General features: G+C 33.3%; 4 protein-coding genes across 8 annotated transcripts; 2 read left to right on the plus strand and 2 right to left on the minus strand.

Annotated features, from left to right (window-relative positions):
- Positions 1-6,875, minus strand: LOC137816327 (uncharacterized). 2 transcript variants are annotated; one of them, XM_068619422.2, is made up of 2 exons: positions 6,565-6,875; positions 1-3,637 (listed from the first exon to the last, which is right to left on the minus strand). In XM_068619422.2, the coding sequence occupies exon 2, from the start codon at positions 3,524-3,526 to the stop codon at positions 377-379; it is 3,150 nt and encodes a 1,049-aa protein (XP_068475523.1). In that variant the 5' UTR covers positions 3,527-3,637; positions 6,565-6,875; the 3' UTR covers positions 1-376. The 2 variants fall into 2 exon arrangements, with proteins under 2 accessions (XP_068475523.1, XP_090149741.1); XM_090293615.1 differs by lacking the exon at positions 6,565-6,875 and adding an exon at positions 4,365-4,488.
- Positions 6,876-8,534: 1,659 nt separating this feature from the next.
- On the minus strand, positions 8,535-13,830 carry LOC137816328 (synaptotagmin-2). Its single transcript, XM_068619423.2, has 12 exons — positions 13,387-13,830; positions 12,674-12,772; positions 12,512-12,562; positions 12,280-12,403; positions 11,483-11,601; positions 11,240-11,341; positions 11,032-11,106; positions 10,836-10,912; positions 10,513-10,759; positions 9,676-10,026; positions 9,156-9,287; positions 8,535-9,027 (listed from the first exon to the last, which is right to left on the minus strand). Exons 1-12 carry the CDS (start codon positions 13,495-13,497, stop codon positions 8,899-8,901), a joined length of 1,617 nt encoding a protein of 538 aa, XP_068475524.1. The 5' UTR covers positions 13,498-13,830; the 3' UTR covers positions 8,535-8,898.
- Positions 13,831-14,829: 999 nt separating this feature from the next.
- On the plus strand, positions 14,830-17,986 carry LOC137816322 (uncharacterized). Of its 2 annotated transcripts, XM_068619417.2 has the most exons (7): positions 14,830-15,115; positions 15,597-15,659; positions 15,749-15,828; positions 16,398-16,506; positions 16,725-16,884; positions 17,216-17,379; positions 17,491-17,986. In XM_068619417.2, exons 1-7 carry the CDS (start codon positions 15,113-15,115, stop codon positions 17,839-17,841), a joined length of 930 nt encoding a protein of 309 aa, XP_068475518.1. In that variant the 5' UTR covers positions 14,830-15,112; the 3' UTR covers positions 17,842-17,986. The 2 variants fall into 2 exon arrangements, with proteins under 2 accessions (XP_068475518.1, XP_090149528.1); XM_090293402.1 differs by lacking the exon at positions 17,491-17,986 and having other exon boundaries at positions 14,980-15,115; positions 16,725-16,991.
- A 927-nt stretch (positions 17,987-18,913) lies between these two features.
- Positions 18,914-21,308, plus strand: LOC137816323 (ATP synthase F1 complex assembly factor). 3 transcript variants are annotated; one of them, XM_068619418.2, is made up of 5 exons: positions 18,914-19,010; positions 19,127-19,470; positions 20,016-20,095; positions 20,178-20,236; positions 20,732-21,308. In XM_068619418.2, exons 2-5 carry the CDS (start codon positions 19,159-19,161, stop codon positions 21,034-21,036), a joined length of 756 nt encoding a protein of 251 aa, XP_068475519.1. In that variant the 5' UTR covers positions 18,914-19,010; positions 19,127-19,158; the 3' UTR covers positions 21,037-21,308. The 3 variants fall into 3 exon arrangements, with proteins under 3 accessions (XP_068475519.1, XP_090149556.1, XP_090149565.1); XM_090293430.1 differs by having other exon boundaries at positions 18,932-19,010; positions 20,737-21,308; XM_090293439.1 differs by having other exon boundaries at positions 18,959-19,010; positions 20,026-20,095.

The raw sequence follows: 21,308 nt of genomic DNA on the forward strand, positions 1-21,308 counted from the left end.
TTCAACTAAATTTGTGACCATGTACTCAAGTACCACTCAGTGAGAAACACGATACTATGCCTATAATTTCTTTGACATGTGAAAGAGAAATTACAGCTAAATGTACCAAGCCTTGTGAGCTTGTACTGACTTTCTATGAAACTGCAGGAAAGAAAAAACAAAGAAAAAAAAAACTAATTTCCCCCTTTGCCAATCAATCTCGTGAATCATATTAGATCCATCGTCCTTCACCTTTTTATTGGGCTGGTTCTTCTCATTCTAAAGGATTCCAATGGATTGGCCTACCATTCAGGATCAACTTAAAGTAATAATATAAGCATCAATCGGAAGCAGAATTATAAACAGATCAGATGAGAGGTAAGATCATAAATTAGAGCTATTTCCATGGAGGTTGCTGATGTTTGTAGCTACGTGGATAGGTTTCCCAGGCACCGTCTGGTTCCTTTCTTTTCACACTAACCCCAGAACTAGAGGATTGAGGAAGGGTCCTTACATGCTCCTCAATAGCCCTGCCTTGAGCAGGAAAGAAAAATTGTCTTGCAGTCAACATGTCTCTGTTGGGGCCATCAATGGTGAAGCCAGAGTTTAGATCAAAGTTGGGATGTGAAGATCCAACCCCATTTAAACCAAACTGCGTTCTGGTCATGCTTACGATAAATGGAGGCTGAGTATAAGATGAGAGAACGGTAGAGGAAGATCCCCCAACCTGAGGCATAACTGGAGTTCCTCTAGAGTCTACCATGTACGGAATTGGGCCACCAGAAGGTCCATACATGGCTGACGAAAAAGACAAAGCAGGCACTGATGTAAGTCCATTATACCCAAAAGCATTTGAATGATTGTAGGATAGTGGGGGACCCATTCCTAAAATGCCACCTGCTCCTGACAATGGATGATCCATTGCTGGCTCAATAGCCTTGCCATTTGGCAACGACAAAGTTTGAGGAACATATTCTCTTCTACCAACTTCCACCTTGGCACCCAAAATAGAGATAACAGAAGCATCCAATTTAGACCGTTTATATGATGACTCCACTAGATCCGTTTGAAAGTATGGTCTGTCGTTCAAATCAATGTTCCGTACTGAAGGTTGCATTGATGACGATGAAGAAGCAGGTGATGGGCTCCAATAACCATTTCTTCCGGAAAAGAGTGGGCCCTCCATCCTCTGATCTGAAGGTTGGGCATCACCATCATCACCAATACTGTTTAAGTCCAATTCGAATCGGTTTGTTCTTTTAGGACTAAGTTCCACTGATGATTGACCAGAAGGAAGGCCTGAAGATTCACCAATTTGTTTTACCAATCCTTCTTCACCTTCAGCCACATTCAAATCAAAATCAAGGCAACAATGCCTCTGTTTGGAAATCTCTGAGTTTCTACCAATAGAAACATTCTTCTCACCATCAGAATTTCTACGAGGTGATGCACGACGAAAGGCACTGGTGGCAGCTGATCCTTTCCATCCGAGGGTCCCCTCAAACTGCAAAGGAGCCATTGGTAACCCAGAAGACTGAGCAGGTTTTGAAGCAGAGACAACAGGTATTGGCACAGTAGACATAGCATTTACAGAAACATCCATATCATCAGAAACAACTTCTTCATTGAGATCAAAGGTACAGAGACTTTTCTCTGAATTACCTCCTGGGTCTTGAGCTGCTTCAGTTACCTGCGAGGAGTCCAAGTCATCAGGCCCGGCCTCAACATTATCTGAAACAGTCATATGTCCGACCTCTTCGGAACACACTTCAGCAGAGTTGCTTTGCCTGGATGATACTTCCTCAGGCAGGATTCGAGTAACCTCATCCTTTCTCCCTACAGAATCAAGGCTGCCTCTCTGCCTAATTCCACCTTTGGAGATTTTCTCTGAAGAGCTGGAAACTTCTCTCTCAACCTCCTGAGCAACTTGTCGGGCAACTTCTAAAGCATCAACCATACCATACTCAAGTTCAATTTCACAACTCTTACCAATAACATTAGGGCTTTTGGGACCATTTCGCCATTTAAAAGAATCAGAACCATTTGTCGTTCGATTAGAACCATGGTCATTCCCTTCCTTTACAGGGCTGACACATTCTCTCTCAACTTCTTGAGCAACTAGTCGGGCAACTTCTAAAGCATCAACATTACCGTATTCAATTTCCATGTCAGAACTCTTGTCATTAATGTTAGGGCTTCTGTGACCTTTGCCCTGATTAAAAGAATCAGAACCATTTGATGTATCATCATCTTGATCAGACTCTTGGTCCTTGATTTCCTTTACTGCTATGATGTATTCTGATTTGATGAAAGACATCTCAGGCTTTTCCAAGTTACTTCCAGTAACAGATAAGTCAGGCAACATTTTTGAACAACTGTCATCATCAGTTTCTGATGCTTTGGGAAGTTGTGGATTGCTAGAGCTTGTAGCTCTGAAATCATCCATCTCACTCATTCCATCAGATTCAGGCGTTCTCATGCTACCAGAAACACTTATTTTGGGAAAAACAACTTTTTCATTGCTTTCAACGTTATGTTCTAAAGCAGGTTCTTCTTTAACAGATTCCAGTGCTTTTGCTTCACTATCACCAGTGGAAGCGGGTTCAGGATCTGGCTTTGCAGATTCAGAAGAGATATCTGATGCTCTTAATTCTTCAGGAGGACCATTAACATCTTGATCTTGCTTCTCCTTTTTGGACAAGTCACTTAACTGTAAATCATCTTGTTGTCCTTTGAAACTGCCTTGTTTAGTAATAGGTAAGCTACACGTCCCAGCCAATGTGGTCTCACCTTCACGTAAGGTCGATTCTTGAGCAGAAGCAACATGGCTTGATTTCTCTTTGATATCTTCACAATCCAAACTTACAGAGGACTGAAGTGCATTGTCAATACTCTGTATCTGAATACTAGAAACTTTCTCTTGTAGCTGACTATTTGAGCCTCCCAATAGAGACTTCTCATCTCCAGCAAGCTGAGATGGAAGATGATTGTCATTGCCAGCTTCATTCACACAAGATGGCTGGCCTTCCTCCCTGACAATCTTATCACTCTCATTGTTGAGTCTATCAAGATCTGAATTATCAGCATCTCCAAGTCCACCTCCTTTCCAGTGCTCAAATAATGCTCTTGCTCTATCCTGCACTTTAGAGCTGTGATGGCCAAGAAGGTTATTAACAGTTACCGAAATTCCAGATGAAATTGACTTTTCGCTGTCTAAATATAGTTTTTCAACTGCTCGCAACATTGCAGTAATTGACTCTTCAATGAAGCCATCATTTGTATTATCAGCACCCAAATTTTGGGCATCCTTTAACCATCTGTTGATGAACCAAAGTCCATCAGATTGAACAAAAAGATCAAGACAATCTTTATTCTCTGTAGCAGCAATAGTGCTTGCAACAGCAGCCCACTGCCTTGTCGCATCACCAGCATTTTTAACAACACGATCTTGTTCCTTCTTCATTACAGAGACCAATTCTTGCACTCGAGAAGGGGCCGTGAGGCCATCTTTCATTTCAGTCAACGTAAAGAAATCTTCAAGAGTCATACTGCTTCAAATAACCTTTATCAAAGCATCAAGGCTATCCTTTTGGTGTGCAAGCACTTCTCCCATTAAAAGAGGTTTATTTTTTCAGGAAAAATGCTTCACAAACATGCACTGCAAAATATAATAAAAAAAGTAAATGTGCATGCTGAAAATGGAGACTTCCAAGGTATTTGAGGAACTTCACGCAGAATTACAACAAAAATCAGAGCACACAAAATAGAATTCCAAGTCTACAGCAACAATATGGTAAAATATCACTGAAAAAGTAAGACTTAATTAAGTTTCAAGTCCCTCATAAATTTGACGGTTTATTGAGCATTCAATTTCTATATTTTCAATTGAGTCTTTGTCATTTAATTTTTCCGTTAACTAGGTGATGTGATTATTATCGTACCTAATCATCTTCTTTACTTGTCTCCACGTGTTAAGAAATGTGAGGTTTGGGGTTAATATAATGATATATTAATGTAAAACTACAAGTGACTTTTATTGTTTTCATTAAAAACATGTTGGATAACGAGGGATTGTCCATCACCTACATCAATGGTGGTGATAGTCCTTTTGTCATTGCAAGTGATGACGTAGAAGCCATGGGGAGCATGACAACCTCCTTATCTAATATGTTTTCAATGAAAAAAACAAAAGTCACTTTGTTTTATATTAACTACAATATTGTTTTATATTAATAAAACATCGTTTCTTAACATGTGAAGACAAGTAATCCAGATGACGGGACAAGATAACTCTACGCACGGTCTTCATCTTCATCTATTCCGAAGTGGTGCGATGGTGCAATTTCATCTCTTCATTTGTGTGTTGTTCTAGTGTGGTGTGGTACCTTGTTTTGGTTTTCGTTCTGTTTCTCCTTTTACATGCATCTTCTTTTCATTTCATTGTCTTCATGTGGTTTCTGTCGCATCTTCTTGATGCAGGAAAGCAATTGTAGTCGCAACAAGTCAGGGTTAGTTTCCACTTTCGCATTTCCATGTCGTTTTTATCTCTTTCGTTTGATCTCTTTCAATTCTATCTCCTCTTATATAAACTTATATTGATTTTAGAAAATAAAATGCAAAAGCACGGTCACATTGTAATGGCTTTGATAATTGGGGCCTCTAACCCTCCCTCTATTGACAAAATATTTTTTTTTTAATTATTTACATTTCATATATATGTGTGCATAGCATACTTTTGTAGACAGTAAAATCTACGATCCCACGATTTTGTGAGCCCTCCATGATCCTAACCATAATCTCGATTTTGACTACATTGCCAACTACTCTATCCCAATAAAAAAATAAAGCTGCCCATATGTCTAGTTCTGTATGATACTAAATTACTGGCATTTGTTGACAGCAATCATAGAGCAATTATACAGAAAAAATCAAGTTCTCTTAATATTTTATAGAGAAAATTATAGTACGTACTATAATCAATAAATATATGGTAAGTACAAGCAGTTTGGACAGTTCTCAAACCTATAACTGACAAATAAAAGTAGCCAAGAGACAATTCTAACTCAAATATAACTCCAAATAGAAATTTCTAAAAAAAAATTATAGTAACCTGAGAGAATCAGTTTCCATATTTATCTCGTCAAACTCAAAAGTGAAGGCTGACCGAACTGCAAACTTTTGGTTATATTAACAAACTTTTAAATTATCACTAGACATATATGATTGCATCAATTGCCCCATCACTATAACTATTTTACTATTCATAAAAGCAATGTCAGTGAACTATTCCAATTAGGAAAAAACTTGACTAGCACCAACTCATCAGGAACAAATTGCTGTCAACTGTGATGCGGTGAAACACACACCAAACAGTTTGATGTAATTTCCATACTTTACAACCCTTCTAAGCTTAAATTCAACTTTATATCCAAACTAATTATAGGGTAACTTTTTTAACAAGAAAATGTTGATTCAAACCATAATAATTGCTTTCTAAAATCTAAACTAATATATAACATCAACCTCAAGACTTATTGTACAAGTAAATAAACAACAAAACATGCCATTTTGCATGAACTGCTATTCAGAGTTCCATTTATGTTCGAAATTCCAAGTTACCATTCTTACATGAACATATGTATTTCCTAAAATTTTCATAAATTAGTTGTAATTCTCATGAATAATGTTAACTAAAGGAAAGAAATCTATAGCCACCACATTTAGCAAATTTGAATCCGTACTCAGAAAACATAGTTCACCACTAATATTTAAAATTTTCACAAAATTTCAGCAAAAATAAGAAAAATATGTTGCTACAGACCAGAAATATTCATACTAGTAGAAAGTTTTCCACATGAATACCATTGGATGAGCACTTAAGAGAAATATTTTAGAAGACAGAGCAAACCTATGAGCCATCACTTACAAACTGCCTACTCTAAACAACGATGGTTAAATCAGACCTTATCTTAAAAAGCGACAAAAATGGCTCAACTTAAATCTATCAAGAATAAGATTACCAGTCACTTCAAGGAATGGTACAAAGTCACAGCTAATAATAATGAGCTGTAGCTTTCAATCACGATCAATGGATCGATAATATTTCCTCATTGCAACGGCCAATTATGAACTAAAATCATAATCCCACGAAGTAAATACAACTAAATTAACAATTTCTGATTAAGAACAAATGGAGTCCGATATCCTCAGGCATAAAAGAGGAACGACAAAAAAAATAACACTAATCCTTAATTTGGACAAATAGAAGCATACAAATTCTCCCTCCCCGGCACAGACACCACAATTGTAAAACCCTAAATTCGGTGGTTGATAGAATATATGAAAAACCCTAATAATTGAAAAAAAATGACAGGCGCGTCGAAATATAAAGAGGAATGAAGCTAATACGTAACATGCCATAATGAAAACAGCGAGATACCTTACTGAGAAGGTAAATCCCCGAGAAAGGAACACAGAATAAATGCGATAAGCAAATTGAGCGAGAAAAGAGGAAAAGCGAGAGAGAGAGAGAGAGAGAGAGAGAGAGAGAGAGAGAGAGAGAGAGAGAGAGAGAGAGAGGTTTACGTTTTGGCTGGTGAATCGAATCGAATCGAAACCCTAACTCTGGTTCAACGAGGGAACGGAGGAGCTTCACCGCGACGGTTCGCGAGAATTCTCGAATGTTCGCGAAGAATGGGAATTGGGGTTTTGCGGGCGGTGCTTGGCGCTCGGGAGAGAGAGTTTGGTTTTGTGACTTCTGCGAATTTTCAAAGCGGAAGGGAATATGAGGAAGCAACGTTTTACTTCTTCCAAATATTTGGTGCAGATTTGTTTTTTCTTTTCTTTTTTTTTCTTTCTTTCTTGAATTTGTTCTATTGGTGCGAAGGTTGGACAGTAACACGTGCCACGCCAGAAGTTGTTAGGAGTTAATGGGACCAGGATAACAACATGAACTTTAAAAGCCGTTTTCTTCCAATTTCTGCATAATTAACTTTCATTGAACAACACAGGTTGCAAAACTAGTTTAAAATATGCTATTCCCTTGTAAGTGTTCATTTAATAAATTATTTTATAGAAATAGTAAGAAGTGTTTGATAAAATCAGCTAATAAATTGGTTAATAAATGTAAAATATTATAATATAATGTATTTTTAAGAAATTATTATTATTAACAAAATTAGTACTTTTTTTAATTATTTTTTATTTCGAATAATTTATTTTATTGAAATTAGTTTATCTATCAAATATTAATTAAATTAATTATTATTTATTTTGAGAAATTTAAATTTTCTTATTTTTCAATTTAAATTATTTTTATATTATTTTTTGTAATTTTTATTATGTATAATTTCACATTATATTATTAAAAATTTTAATAATTTTTAAATTTGAGATACTTGCAAAATTAAAAAATAATTTAACAAATAGTGCAATAATTAGTCGTTTTTATAATATTGAAGTAGTTACTAATAAGTAAAAAAAAAATAAGAATGATAAGAAATAATGTATTAAAACATAAAAGATAATTAGTTAAAAGTTCCTAAAACATCCTAGTTTTACCTGAACAAATATTTTTGTGTTTATAAAAAATAACTTATAACCTAGTTAAATAAGTTAATACCTAACTTATTAATCTTATCAAACACAGTCTATATCATCATCATAGAATAATCTACAAATTTTAACTAAATAACTTATAACCTAGTTAATTAAGTTAATACCTAACTTATTAATCTTATCAAACACACCCTATATCATCATTGTAGATTAATCTACAAAATTTAACTTTAACTGAATAATATGATAGGTATTAATTTTAACTATATTAGCTAGTGATTATTCACATTATTTAAAAATAAATAAAGAAATTAGTTGTTTGTGATGTTTTTTATTAGTGATTTATGAAAAATTGGAACTTAATATGGGTGATTAATTTAGGTAGTCAATTATAGTATATTAGATTATTAACATTGTTATTAAGAATATTTAACAACATCTTTAAGAGTTTACAGCATCTATATATATGTAGATGTTATGTATGTAGAAATATTGATGATTTCTTAAATACACTGTGAAATTATTCTTTTGAAAATGTCTCCTTTTATTTATCAAAGTTAGTGTTATATATATTTTAAAGATATAATGTTTTTAGTGACAATTTTTATGATAAAATGAATATGTATTATTCTTTGAAATACATAGTGTGGTTTTAGATTTTATTTTAAAGGTTTAATGATTGAACTTTGAGCATACTTATATTAATCTTTTGAAAAATGTTGACAAATAGCATGAAGAACAAATCAATCAATCAAATTTAAATATAATTTATTTTTTAAGTCTTTAAGAATTGCTTGAATCTTAAAAGCAATGGTTAATTATCATAAATAAATAATTTATTATTATAAGTGGATAATCAAATAATATAGACATGCCTCAAACATACACCCCCATTTAATCATTGTTTCTAAAAACAATTAATTAAATGAAGCAACAAGTGTTAATAACCACTTTCTACTTGAATAATTAATTATATGTAATATGTTATATCTAATAGATTATATAAAATAGACTATATATAATATATATCATATGAAACAAATTGTATTCTGGGTGGACACAGTGTTTTGCATTTTGCAATCTAACAATAACAGTATTAACTATATGTTACTGTTACTTTATTTGCATAAACAAGATGAACAGAACTTAAATATCAGTAGAATGGACTCTCTGGTGTTATTCTGTTTATCAACAATAGAATAGCAACACTTGGTATTTTCTCAGTGTCTCAGAGATTCATCAAGTTTGAGAGGTTTCATCAAACCTTATCAGAAGAAAGAGTGCTTTACAGAATTATTATGTACTTTGGAAATTTGTGAGTGCAATGCAATTATATGCATCTGGTACTACCCAATGCCATCATCAGGGTGTTCTCCACTGAAGCTCAATTTGAATCCTTCCATTTCTTGAGTCAATAAGATGATATTTCTCGTTGATTCTCTTGTTGTTAACAACATCAGACAATTTTATCTCCACGTAGCCCAAACTTTCCTGATTAACAAGGTTTAAAGAAAAATTATAATTTGACAACCCAAAGAGTTTTTATAAATGAATTTATGGATTTTCTTAACATACTCTTAGGATAAAGATGAAATAATCTTAGAATAGTGCATTTTTACCTTAGGATGCAGAAGGCCAAGCTTTGAGGAGACACTTTGCACTTCAACATGTAGTCTCTCATTAGCAGGAGGTTCCTCAAGCATAAATTCAAACGATTCACCCCATCTTGGATCTCTATTTTTCTTTACATGCTGTAGAGTTTTGTTCCGAGAAATAGTCAAATTTTATGCTACATTCAAACTCTAAAAAAAACTGATGCAGCAATCATTGGAGAGGTTTATTTATAGTAGTTGAGTTCAGTAAGAAGATACACATGGTGCTTTTATGCACAAGGCAAAGATACATCATAAAATATGAGAAAATGGTTATTTTCCTGTTTCAAGTGAGGAAACATAGACACCTTAATGACAGGAAAAAAAACTATAGAATGATGACAAGAGATATGATAATAGATCAAAGTTGACTATATATATGAAAAAATCAGAACTAATTCTCCCTATTTGGTCTAGATACAAAATGGGTACTTGTGGAAATAAGCAAATAATGGAAAACCAATCAAAAGTAATCGGTGTATAATACCTTGGTTTTTCTCTCTTCTCCTTTAAAAAGCAGCCGTGCAAAGGGATTTGTGTGGTGTTTTCCTTCAACATCTTCAGCTTCATGGACTGTAACAACAAGTAAACCACCATTGGCAGGTGTTCCTTCAGGAGCCTTTTCTATTCCATTGGAGTCTTCTGCATTGAGAGGTAACTCATCCACCTTAAAGGGTTTGTATAGAACTTCTACAGTGAGCTGTCCACGTGACTTCTCATTCTCAGGATCATTGGGGTCCATGGTCTTGAGTAAATCAAGAGTCATTACTTTTGGCTCATCAGGAGTAATCTCTTTCAATGGAATGGCATTCATTCCCATTTTTTCATGCTTTCCAATCTATGCAAAAAAGAAAGAAAAATCATGACTGAAAATGAGTAATAGGAAACTTCCTATCTATGAGCATAGACACGGACACATATACTGATACGACACGGAGATACATATAATCTCTAAAATATAGGACACGGAGACACATATCTATATATTGTATAATTATGAATTATATCAATTGAGAATAAAGATTTATGTGCACAAATATATTTCAGTTTTTTTTAGCAGAAAGATGTTTTTTATGATTGATTAAAAATGATTTATTCCTTATTTTTATAATCATAATAAAATTTTATAGAATAAGTTTGAGTTTTTAGAAAACTAATGTATTTCTCTTTTTAAAATTTGGTTAAAACCGTGCTAGAATTGTGTTCGATACGTGTGTGTATGCAATGAAAATATTCTTCAGTCTTGAGAGTTCATGAGAGTGTCATAAAAGAAGTCTGAAATCCAGTTTTATGAATCTAGAATTGCTTCTTTAAGACTACTTACCTGCTCCCAATCATAAACAGTTAGATCCAAGACCTGAGATTCTGGATCTTTGACAACTATATTGAATTCCTCATTCCATTCTGGATTCAAATTCTTGTATTTCACGGTTGTTTTCTTTGAAGGAAGTTTCTCTTCTGTGAGTTTGAGTTTCACATAAGGGTCTGATGCCCCTAGTAGATCTTTCTTCTTAAGCTTCTCTGCTCTCACAACTTTCACATGAAGGATTCCAACTGGCACTTTCATGGCCCTGATCACAAACCAAACAAAATTAGCTAGTTCAACACTAATTTATAGGATTGATGAAAGGATGAGATTATACATACTTTGTTGGATCCATTATTTGAACTTCCAAGGCCTTGGGCCATAGATACATTTTTGCAACTTGATCTTTAATGGTTTCCTGAAAGGAAAAAAAATGAGGAAGAGAAATCAAAACTAAAACTTTGTCAGCAGAATAATGACTAGTAGGCATAAACAGTTATTTAAAGTTTAGAAGACATGAAAGTGCTATATGCTTACCTGGACAATCCTATAAACACCAGGAATAGACATTACATCAGCTCCAAAAAGTTTTAGTCCAAAATCAACATGAGGCTTCAATCAAGAGATTCAAGTCAACAAAGAGGAAGAAGAGGCAAAAATATCAGAACATAATTGCATAGATTATATTTGTCCTTGTAAGAGCTACAATGAAATTTAGTTATAAGGAGTTTGACATCACACACACCTTCTCCATGAGAGACACGTAAATATTGGCAAAACATGGAAAACTTGGAACCAAAGGCTTCAGAGTTATACGAGGAGCAGCAAATACTTGAAGATCAACAACCTGAGATTGTTCAGAAGGATAAATACTCCTTATGGGGTGAGAACAAAGTGTATGAATATTACTTGAAAACTTTAAAAACTGCCAACACAGTTTAAACCATACATTCTATTTTCAAAAAGGTCATGAAGTACTAATATATACCTGAACAGTGGCTCGAAGCCCAAATGCTTTAACTGCAACAGTAATATTAGGATTCCCAGCCCACTTCACTGATGGTTCCATAATCAACTCCTTTTCATCAGTAGTGTAGACTTTCATTCCTGGCATATATTCAGAAGAAAATTAACATCAATCAATCTAAATTTCTTATATTACCTGAAAGAGTAATCAGGGACAAGTGTAAAAAAATATGGAACCATGAAACTTCATGTGACAATGATTTCATTTTGTAGTTTGAACTGGTTAGGTAGAAAATGTGAATGCCGATAGGCCGAAAGAAGATATGGATAAGTGTTAACGTGAGTGAAAATATTACGTGAAAAGTCACACAAATATCAGTATTAATAAGGAACACTTATAAATACATGAATAAAGTTAATTAAGTATAAAAATCCATTAATGTGAGATAAACAAAAAGATTATAGTGATGTGACAGTCCTATTAGCATAATATAAATAGATAGAATGTTTAGTTTAGTTTTTGGTTTTTCTGAATGCTAATTAAGACAAAACACTGACTTAAATGATTCTGCAGGTATCATATCACACGTCGAGAGGAATTACAGTAAACATGAGTGATCGAGAGAGTAGACATGAACGGAGGAACAGAGGCATTGAAAGACCGAAAGGACGAAGTGAAGGCGAGTTTGGAAGACCCTCTATCCCATATATACTTAGTGCAAGTACACAGTTCAAGCAATATCTGTAACACTGTACATACCAGATTCATGTCTACTCATACGTAATACTCATGTTCTGTGTGGAGAGAGAGAGATCAACCTTGAAAAGTTGGTGGCAGACAACCCAAGCTAAGTTCTTCAAATTCAACTGAATCAATTTTGTACTTTGGAATTTGCTCAGCAATAATGGGCTTTGCTATACTCCTTGCAGTCTTGCAAATTGCCTATGAACATTGAATTGTAGGTACTGAAAATTGCTTAACAAAGTAGTTGCACAAACACTACAAACATGAGAGAAATTTTGAAAATCAATAAAAAGTGTGCATAGGTACCTTGTCCAGATAAGGCCACATATACTCAATGAATTTATTGAGCCAGTCAAGCTGCAAACATAAAAGTATTATTAATTTTCTGTAGAACATACAATGCATTTCTGGTTCAAAGGATAAACACTTGTACATAGGGTATATAACTGTAAAGAATAACTAACATACACGGTCATAATCTGGATTTTTAATCCAAGAGGGTATCTCTGGAAGCAGCTGCTGTAGAGTTTTGGGATCTATCTCAACCAAGGGTTGAATTATTGGATCCTGAAATCAAGCATGCCATAATTTGAAATGTGAGACAATAACTAAAAGAGTATTTCAATACAATGTCAGTTCCCTTAAACATAACACTATCTGGTCCTTTGTGTTTATCTAATTTGAATTTGTCCACCTTAAAATACCCCTCTTTCTCCAATGGTGAGTTTCAGCTTTCTTAGAAATTCCTCTAAATGTTCCAAAACCAGGAAATACTACAGCAGAAAGTTTACATGAAAAAATGGGATAACAAAATTTGTCCCAGAGAAAAGCAAATTTAGTTGTATTCAAAACAACAATTACATTTTCCTCAAGGTAGAACCTTCATTACAACATACTTCATCTACAATTAATGTCATAAGATCATAGTTCAGGCTACAATCATACTCAGAAAAAAAAAACCAAGACCAGAGAGTGAAGTGAATCTTATATGACAAACATCTAAACATATTTCCTATTCCATGAAGAAGGAAGACATTCTGTTTTTATCAAAGAAATCTACAGTATTAAAGCTTATGCAAATAAATAAATAAAATGTAAAAACCAGAAGTTAGCTTTCAAACCAAAAATTTAAGAAAGAAACAATAAACAAGAGAATAATAATAGAAAGAAAAAAACTGAACCTTAACATCAGTTGGCTGGAAGTATATGAACAAATAGTAGCCAACCACTAGCCCAATGGAAGTTCCCACTCCAAATCCTAAAGAACTTGTTATAGTGCTAAAAAATCCCATCTTCAATATCTTTGTCTATGGCTGAAAATTTATTTGTACTAAAATGTGGAAAACAGGAAGAGAAATAAGGGAGTTAAGTTGTTTCCATAACCAAAGTGGAAGCATCCAAATCAATAAATGCTTTCAGTGAGTAACCCTCCTAATGTTGTGGATGAGAGTATATTCATTTTGAGTGCCAATGAAAAAGTGAGTGGAAAAGACAAAGATGTTGAATATCTTAATGTTATGATACAAGTGCAATAAAGAGGCTTGAAACAAGTGGCTAATAAAGACCTTGTTCAACTCCCACTTGATCCACACAACAGTTGCTGATAAAGAAACTTGTAACCGCGTGAGATGGCACTTAGTGTCGGTAAGGTCTATTTCTTCAGATCTTTTGAAATACTACCAAGTTTTCAACAGGGTAGATGTTGTTAACTTGGACGATAATAATGATCCAACAGTGAACCATGTTCATCAGAAACAAAAACAAATGCCTTAAAGTGGTGCAATAAAGTCAGGTCCCACATCGCTTGGTATTTTGTTTGGCCTTTCGATGTTTTAGAAACTGATAAAACACTAATGCTTTACGTTATCTTCTTACCCATCTATCAATATTCCATAAAGTAACTGTTTAATGTTTAATAAAAATATACGTTTTCAATATTTTAGAAACATAAAAGGTGTCTTTTATTATAGAATTAATTTATAAAATATTGTTTTAAAGTTGAAGTGGATTAATCTAATTATTTTGAACTTACACCTAATTAGTTTTGGAAAATTTAAAATTATCCTTCGTTCTAGACATGGAAATTTGAAATTAAAAAATACATTTTAGAAAAGAACATTTGAAATAATTTTTTTGTATTTTAAATCTCATAAATGATTCAACCTATTTGTGTTCACTCCGCAGGAGATTTTCTTCCTGCAACCCATGGTTTTTCCGAAAAAGACCTTTCTACCCTTAATTGAAAAAAAATAACTACTTTTAAGTTGTTATATATAAATAATGATATATTATATTATTAAATTTTAAAAAATAGTCCAAGATTATCAATTTGAAAACATTATTTTGAGATTTATCTAATCATAATTTTATCTTTAAAAATATCTTTAATTGATTTTGAAAGAAAAATATTTACAAATTATCTTAATTTTGACTCATCCTAAACTGATCTGAACATTTACAAATAGTCTTTTTGGATTTTTTTTTTCATAATAACTAAGAAAATGAAAAAATTATTAAAAATAAGTTGTTATATATAAATAATGATATATTATATTATTAAATCTTAAAAAACTGTTATCTCAAGTGCAAGATTATATAAATAAGTCTTTTTGTTTTTTGTTCACAGATCATGTAAACCAAACTCTCATAATAATCCAATTTTCCCTCTAATTTTACCAGCCTTTACGAAACGTTGTCGTTTTGACCCCACAACCCCAATTCCCAAAGTTATTGTTACTTAATCGGGTTAGCATATTACCCGACCCGAAAGACTCGGCAAATACTATTTATATACAATTACACCTTACAGAAACAAATTTTGTTTATTCCGATCGAAATTTTCTGATCAGTGAAGAATCTTAGATTCCGCGGGAAAAGCTTCATAGTCTCTGAAGAAGATAAACAACAATGGTGCGAGTTTTGTTATTTTTAATTTTTTTTTTTACGTTTTCTAGTCATACGATCACGTTTAGGGTTTGTTCTATTCCGTGCCTCTTAATTTCTGGATTCGATTATCTATCTTATGTTTGGATTAGGCTGTTTCATTTGTGTTCTTGTTTGTTGTGTTGAGAACCTTTATTAGCAGTATTCTAATCTGTATATTGAAAATCCTTCGTTTTCACGGTCAAATTTTGTAAAAGGGAAAAATAATAGGCATATTGATAGCCGTAAGCTAATAGAACATGTTTGTGGCTAATATGCATGTGTATTAGTGTTTGATAGAACTGTTTTTTCTGCTCTCGTAAGACAATTGATTGGTTTTGGCTTAATGGTTGTCTGTTTTAATTATGTTTCTTGGCTTAAGAGGGACTTGATGCTTCTTATGAATTGGCCTATTTGTTGTCTGCTAATTTCCTGGTATACTGAGTTTGCTTTCATTGGATTGTTACAGTCTTCGCTTGCGGCTGCTAGAGCAGACAACTTTTACTATCCTCCAGAATGGGAACCGAGTCAGGTATGTTTGAATAACAGGTGTCATTAAGCTCTCATGTAACTCAAAAGTTGTCAAGTATCAAGAGACTAATACACTTTCTTCCTTTTCAGGGTTCACTGAACAAGTTTCATGGTCAGCATGCCTTGCGGGAGAGGGCGAGAAAACTAGATCAGGGTATCCTGATTATAAGGTAATCAGAAGTAGCTACAGAAACCATTTAGTAATATTAACTGTCTGCCTTTGGTGAATAAGGATCCCAATTATATGTCCCACTACAATATCTTTCTTGAAGTTCTATAGTCTGGAAAAGTAAATGATAGATGAATGTGAATGACAAGCCTGTGTAGTATTTGATGCATTTTTTATCAAGCACATGGACAAACTATGTGCAATCAGGTGTACAAAATAACAAAAATTGAAAGTATTTTGATAGATGCTATGAATTATTAGCTTGTTCTAATGAAGCTTTGTGATTGAACTGAATCTGTATAAAATAATACATGCTTGAACTTGTTCATGCAGATTTATAATATTTGTCCCTACTTATATACTGTACTTTGACCTTCTTTAGTCGATGTCGAATAACAATATGATAGATATGAGATACCTAAACTTGTCTGGTGTATATGGAAGCTTTGAAAATTGTTGTGAAATGTCTCATTCATCTAACTGTTTTTAAATTGGTTTGCTAAAGATACCAAGTTGATATTGTTTTTCTTTAATATTTAGTTTGATATTAACTAGCTAAACTACTTTCAGATTTGAGATGCCTTATAATATATGGTGTGGAGGATGCAATTCAATGATTGCAAAGGGTGTTCGGTTCAATGCAGAGAAAAAGCAAGTTGGGAATTATTACTCAACAAAGGTATGTTAAGGTTGACTACAAATGCATCTGAATTTAAATTATTTTTTCAGTACATGTGATTAATTCTATGATTTTGGTATTTAAAGGGTGGACCTGATATAACTTGCAAATAGTTATATTTTGTTTAGTTTGCCACTATTATGTTGGTGTTGATTACCATTTTGTTTGATTATATATTATTTTGTCCCTCATCTAATACTTGTTTATTGGTCCTTCAGATATGGAACTTCACTATGAAGTCTGCTTGCTGCAAACATGAGATCGTCATTCAGACTGATCCTAAGAATTGTGAATATCTCATTATTAGTGGGGCCCAGAAAAAAACTGAAGATTTTGATATTGAAGACGCCGAAACTTTTGAATTGCCTGCCGATGAAGGTGTATATTACAGTATTAGTGAAAACTTCTCAGCAATATATGTTTACTTCAAATTTAAGATTTTGATATTGAGGATGCCAAAACTTTTGAATTGCATGCCGATGAAGGTGTGTATTACAGTATCAGTGAAAGTTTTTTTAGCAGTATGTGTTCTCTTCTGCTAGCCTGAATGTGTTAGTGCATGCAGTCACCAACCTTGGTTTAGAAGCTGGAAGAGCATTCTATCAGGACCCTAGTGGCCAATGGCTGTCTTAATGGATTGAATGTTTTCTTTAGCAAACTGAAATGTTGTGGTTAGTTAGCTAACTATCTTCATATTTAATTTTTTTAGAGAGGGGTAAGCTTGCAGATCCATTTTACCGCCTTGAACACCAGGAAGAAGACTTGAAGAAAAAGAAGGAATCTGAACCAGTGCTTGTACGTCTCCAGAGGCAGTCTGATACCAGGCATTCAGATGACTATGCTCTCAATAAGACTCTACGGGCCCGGCTAAGAGTATACTCCTTGGCTCATTTTAACCCTTGAGTATATTGTTTCTTTTGTAAATAATATTGCCAACCTGCTCTAAACAAAAGAAACATTATTTAATACTGTCCATTTTCTCAGAGTCAGAAGAAAAGAGTTGCTGAAGAAGAGAATGCTTCCAAGAAAAGAGGCCTTGGCATAAGACTTCTACCAGCTACTGAAGAAGATTCTGCCACAGCCAAAAGAGTTAAGTTTCCAACTAAGTTTGACAAGAATAGGAAGGACAAGAGGGCACTGATCAATGCCGAATCCATCTTCTCTGGAGTGTCTGTGTCTGATAAGAGAAAACAAGAGCTAGAATCAAAAAGAAGAAAAATTTGTGCAAGTTCAGCCTCCAGGCTTCTAGCTGGTAGCTTTAAGCCATCATCATGGTCACAGGCTGCTATGCTATCAGGCAAGAACAAGGGAGCTTCGATGACTGTAAGACGCTAGAAAGCTAAAACACGTGTGTGACTTTGGACTTGGCAATGGGCATTGGAACTTTGTACATAACAGTTGCTTTGCTTGTGTTAACTTTGAACTATGTTTTCCGTTGTAAACCAATTATGAATATGTTAACGGAAACATATTTTCCATCTTTCCCTCCCCTCAATAGACTAAGAAAGAATAGTTTGATATTTTATATACATATTTTTTATTTAGAAAGAAAATAAAATAAATTAAACGTTGTATTTATCTTACACATTTAATTAAAGAAAATTGTGTTAGTACCTTTCTTATATGTAATTGATTCCATGAATTAAATTTGGTTTAGAAAAAAATATTTTTCTTTTTAAGGTTTTTCTATAATTTTTTTAAATAAATTATGCTGTTGACTTGTTTGTCTTTCTCTTGTAAATAACATATTATTATTATTAAGATAAAAAATATATTCAGTATCTCAATAGTGAGTAGGAAAAAAAATATTATTGATAAAGAGTTGATCTCTTGATGAAAAAAAAAAGCAATCATTAATGCCACATAAACAGGGTTAGCAAATCCTGAATGTGTTCAATTAATTAACAAATCATTTTATTTGTTGTTTCTAAAATTCAAATAATTACTTCCAATCAAAGAACCCTCTATACAGTAAAAAATAATTTACCTATACCATATCTATAGTTTATAATATTAATAAAAGATATTTTTTTCTCTTAATTACCTTTTGAATATACATAATCTCTTATTATTTTACTTTTTAATTAACTTTTTTTAAAAGTTAAATAGTTATCTATAATAAAAAAACACTTATACAGGCATTATTTTTAAAGTTAAATAAAAGAGATTTTTTCTCTTAATTACTTTTTCAATATGCATAAACTCTTATTATTTTACCTTTTAATTAACTATTTTTTAAAGTTAAATATTTATCTATAATAAAAAACACTTATACAATAAAAATATTGCCTACAATAAAACTATATGTTTATTTATAATTTAATGACATTTTTTATTTTAATAATTATTATAATGATACATTTTTTTATCTTTTGTTGTTATAAGAAAAAAATGAAATAGTAATAATAATAATTCTAGGGTTCATTCTTCCAGACATAGTGTAAATCCTGTTGCACCTCTTTCTTCCGCTGCTCTTCTACCGCTCAATTCTCCAGTCACTTCGTGTAATGCTCCAGCAATTTCACTCTTCGCGTGTACCAATTTTAGCAATCTATTCTAATTTTGCGTTGATTTGTTAGTAGTTATTTTGCTAAATCAGTTTTCATTTTCTTCTTGCAAGCTCGTTTCTTTTCCTCATTCTCCGATTCCACAATGCAAAGGGTATACACAAACTCCACAATTTGGAGGAGCATAGCCTCTAAGATCAGAAAAAACCTGTTTTCCATCAACGACCATTTTGCTGTGCGGTCTTTCTCTGCGGTTCCCCTTGCAGCAGCCGCTGCGAAATTGCATCAACCGGATATTCCGTGCGATTTCCAGAAATGGGGTTCAATTGGATTCTGTAGAACGTCGAAGTTCGCCTCTGGGTTCAACCCTCTGCAACCGAAACCGTTGGATACTATTGTAGATGTCCACAGACTGAAAGATCGATATCCTGAAGATATTGCTTCTATTTGGGATGATGTAATGTCTCATTGATTACTTGTTCTTATGCCATTTAAACTTGTTGACTTGTAGACTGTGTTATGTCTGAAGCTGCTGGAAGAGTGATACAAGTAGAATGAATTGAACTTCTTTCATAACTCAGTTTACTTAAGCTTTTCTTATGGTTTTAAGTGAAACATATTTTTTTTTTGGTTTTGTGCTTGCCACTTGCTCTTCTTGTTAGATTTGTTCAGGTTTTGGTGAGTTCAAAAAAAATTGGAGTAAATAAGTAGGATATAATCTCTAGGAAGAATGGAAAAGGAAACAACAAATGAAAATTTGGGCAGTTAGTTGATCAATGGGAAACAGGAGGCCTTTCTTGTGTGTGATTAGTATGATATAGGCAAAATGTCCATGATCATATAGAAGTATGGTGATGATCTCTGCTGTTCTTCTTTGTGTGGGCCTCTAGGATTTTCCTTTGAACCTACTTTTAGTTTTGTTGCTCTTCTTATGTATTATTTATTCATATATGCTTTTGTTATTGTATCTTTAAATATATGGTTTGACTGATTTTATTTCAGTATCACATAGGAAGAGGTCATGTTGGAGCAACTATGAAAGCAAAACTTTATCACTTGCTGGAACATAGAGCTTCAGAATGGTATTTATTTATATCAATATTGATACTATGAATTTGTGGTATTCTAGATTTCATGTTCTCAACTTTCTTTTATCCTTGGCAGCCGATATTTTGTGATTCCTCTGTGGAGGGGAAGTGGATACACGACAATGTTTGTTCAAGGTTTGACAAAAAAATACTTATTTATTTGTTTGTAAAAATTAATAATTGTTTTGAATTAAAACTATATCACACTTGATTGATGATTTGTATTTGGGAAAGATGGAAATGTAAATATTATTTCCCCAGTTTATGTAGGTATTATAATGATATTATCTATTTGTTGGATGTGAGTATGAGAGAACTTGAAAGGCTGAATGAAAAAGAAAAAAGATCATTCTAGGAAACTGTTGAGGTTGTTGGATTAGATGGAAAATTGGAAAGACAGACAAAGATGGACTAGGAGCACAAGTATCTCTTATGAAAGAGAGTCTGAATATCGTGGGTAGGATAAATTGGGGAGATTTTAAGAATGATTCTTCCTCTTTCAAATCTTCTCCTACTTATAAAAATTGGAATGTATAAAACATGTCGGAACAATGATTTATTTCTTCTGATTGTTTTCTTTTTCAACATTTTCATTGTTGTCTCACATACATATTCATTATTTTGTTGTAGTCCAGACGCCACACATGATTTTTACAGGTCTTGAAGATTACAAGGCCAGGGGAACACAAGCATCTCCCTACTTTACAGTCTCCTTTTACACTGAATTTGCAGAGAGCAAGGATTTAGTACTGATCCGAGGGGATATCGTATTTACCAGCAAGCTTACTGATTCCGAGGCAGAATGGCTTTTGGAAACTGCTCAGTCTTTTTATTTGAATGATACAAGGTACAAGCTGGTTGAGAGGTTCAACAGAGAGACACGTGATTTTGAGTTCAAAGATGTCTTGCAAATATTGAACATGCCTATTTTGTAACCATTTTAATTGAACAACTGCTAAACTAAACAGCAGTAAAGCAAAAGCAGAAGGGTGGATTTGATCATGGATGAAATTGCAAATGAAGGATAGGAAGAACAGTTTTTCATCATCTAATCATATTCTTTTTCATAAGGAAGGGTGTCTTGGACTGAGCTTCCTCTTATATTATATTTAGTCTTTGTTTTTCTTTCATGCTGATTCAATAAATAGATCTTGTATTGAACTTAAGGGCATGAAACAAAGCAATTCAAAAGGAGTTTATAAATTAA

The sequence above is a fragment of the Phaseolus vulgaris genome, chromosome 1, assembly GCF_051622355.1.
Source record: "Phaseolus vulgaris cultivar YP4 chromosome 1, ASM5162235v1, whole genome shotgun sequence".
Classification (NCBI taxonomy): Eukaryota; Viridiplantae; Streptophyta; class Magnoliopsida; order Fabales; family Fabaceae; genus Phaseolus; species Phaseolus vulgaris.

Bases quoted from the DNA above. Each gene is read 5' to 3' on its own strand.
- LOC137816328 (XM_068619423.2), bottom strand. From the start codon at position 13,497: ATGGGATTTTTTAGCACTATAACAAGTTCTTTAGGATTTGGAGTGGGA. The intron at 11,602-12,279 runs GTTGATCTCTCT...AATATATGCCAG, and splicing joins TCTGCCACCAACTTTTCAAG to GAATGAAAGTCTACACTACT. The intron at 10,913-11,031 runs GTAAGCATATAG...TTTTCCTTTCAG, and splicing joins GTGTTTATAGGATTGTCCAG to GAAACCATTAAAGATCAAGT.
- LOC137816323 (XM_068619418.2), top strand. From the start codon at position 19,159: ATGCAAAGGGTATACACAAACTCCACAATTTGGAGGAGCATAGCCTCT. The intron at 19,471-20,015 runs GTAATGTCTCAT...ATTTTATTTCAG, and splicing joins TTGCTTCTATTTGGGATGAT to TATCACATAGGAAGAGGTCA. The intron at 20,237-20,731 runs GTTTGACAAAAA...ATTTTGTTGTAG, and splicing joins CACGACAATGTTTGTTCAAG to TCCAGACGCCACACATGATT.
- LOC137816327 (XM_068619422.2), bottom strand. From the start codon at position 3,526: ATGACTCTTGAAGATTTCTTTACGTTGACTGAAATGAAAGATGGCCTC.
- LOC137816322 (XM_068619417.2), top strand. The intron at 16,885-17,215 runs GTGTATATTACA...TAATTTTTTTAG, and splicing joins TGAATTGCCTGCCGATGAAG to AGAGGGGTAAGCTTGCAGAT. The intron at 17,380-17,490 runs GTATACTCCTTG...CCATTTTCTCAG, and splicing joins CTCTACGGGCCCGGCTAAGA to AGTCAGAAGAAAAGAGTTGC.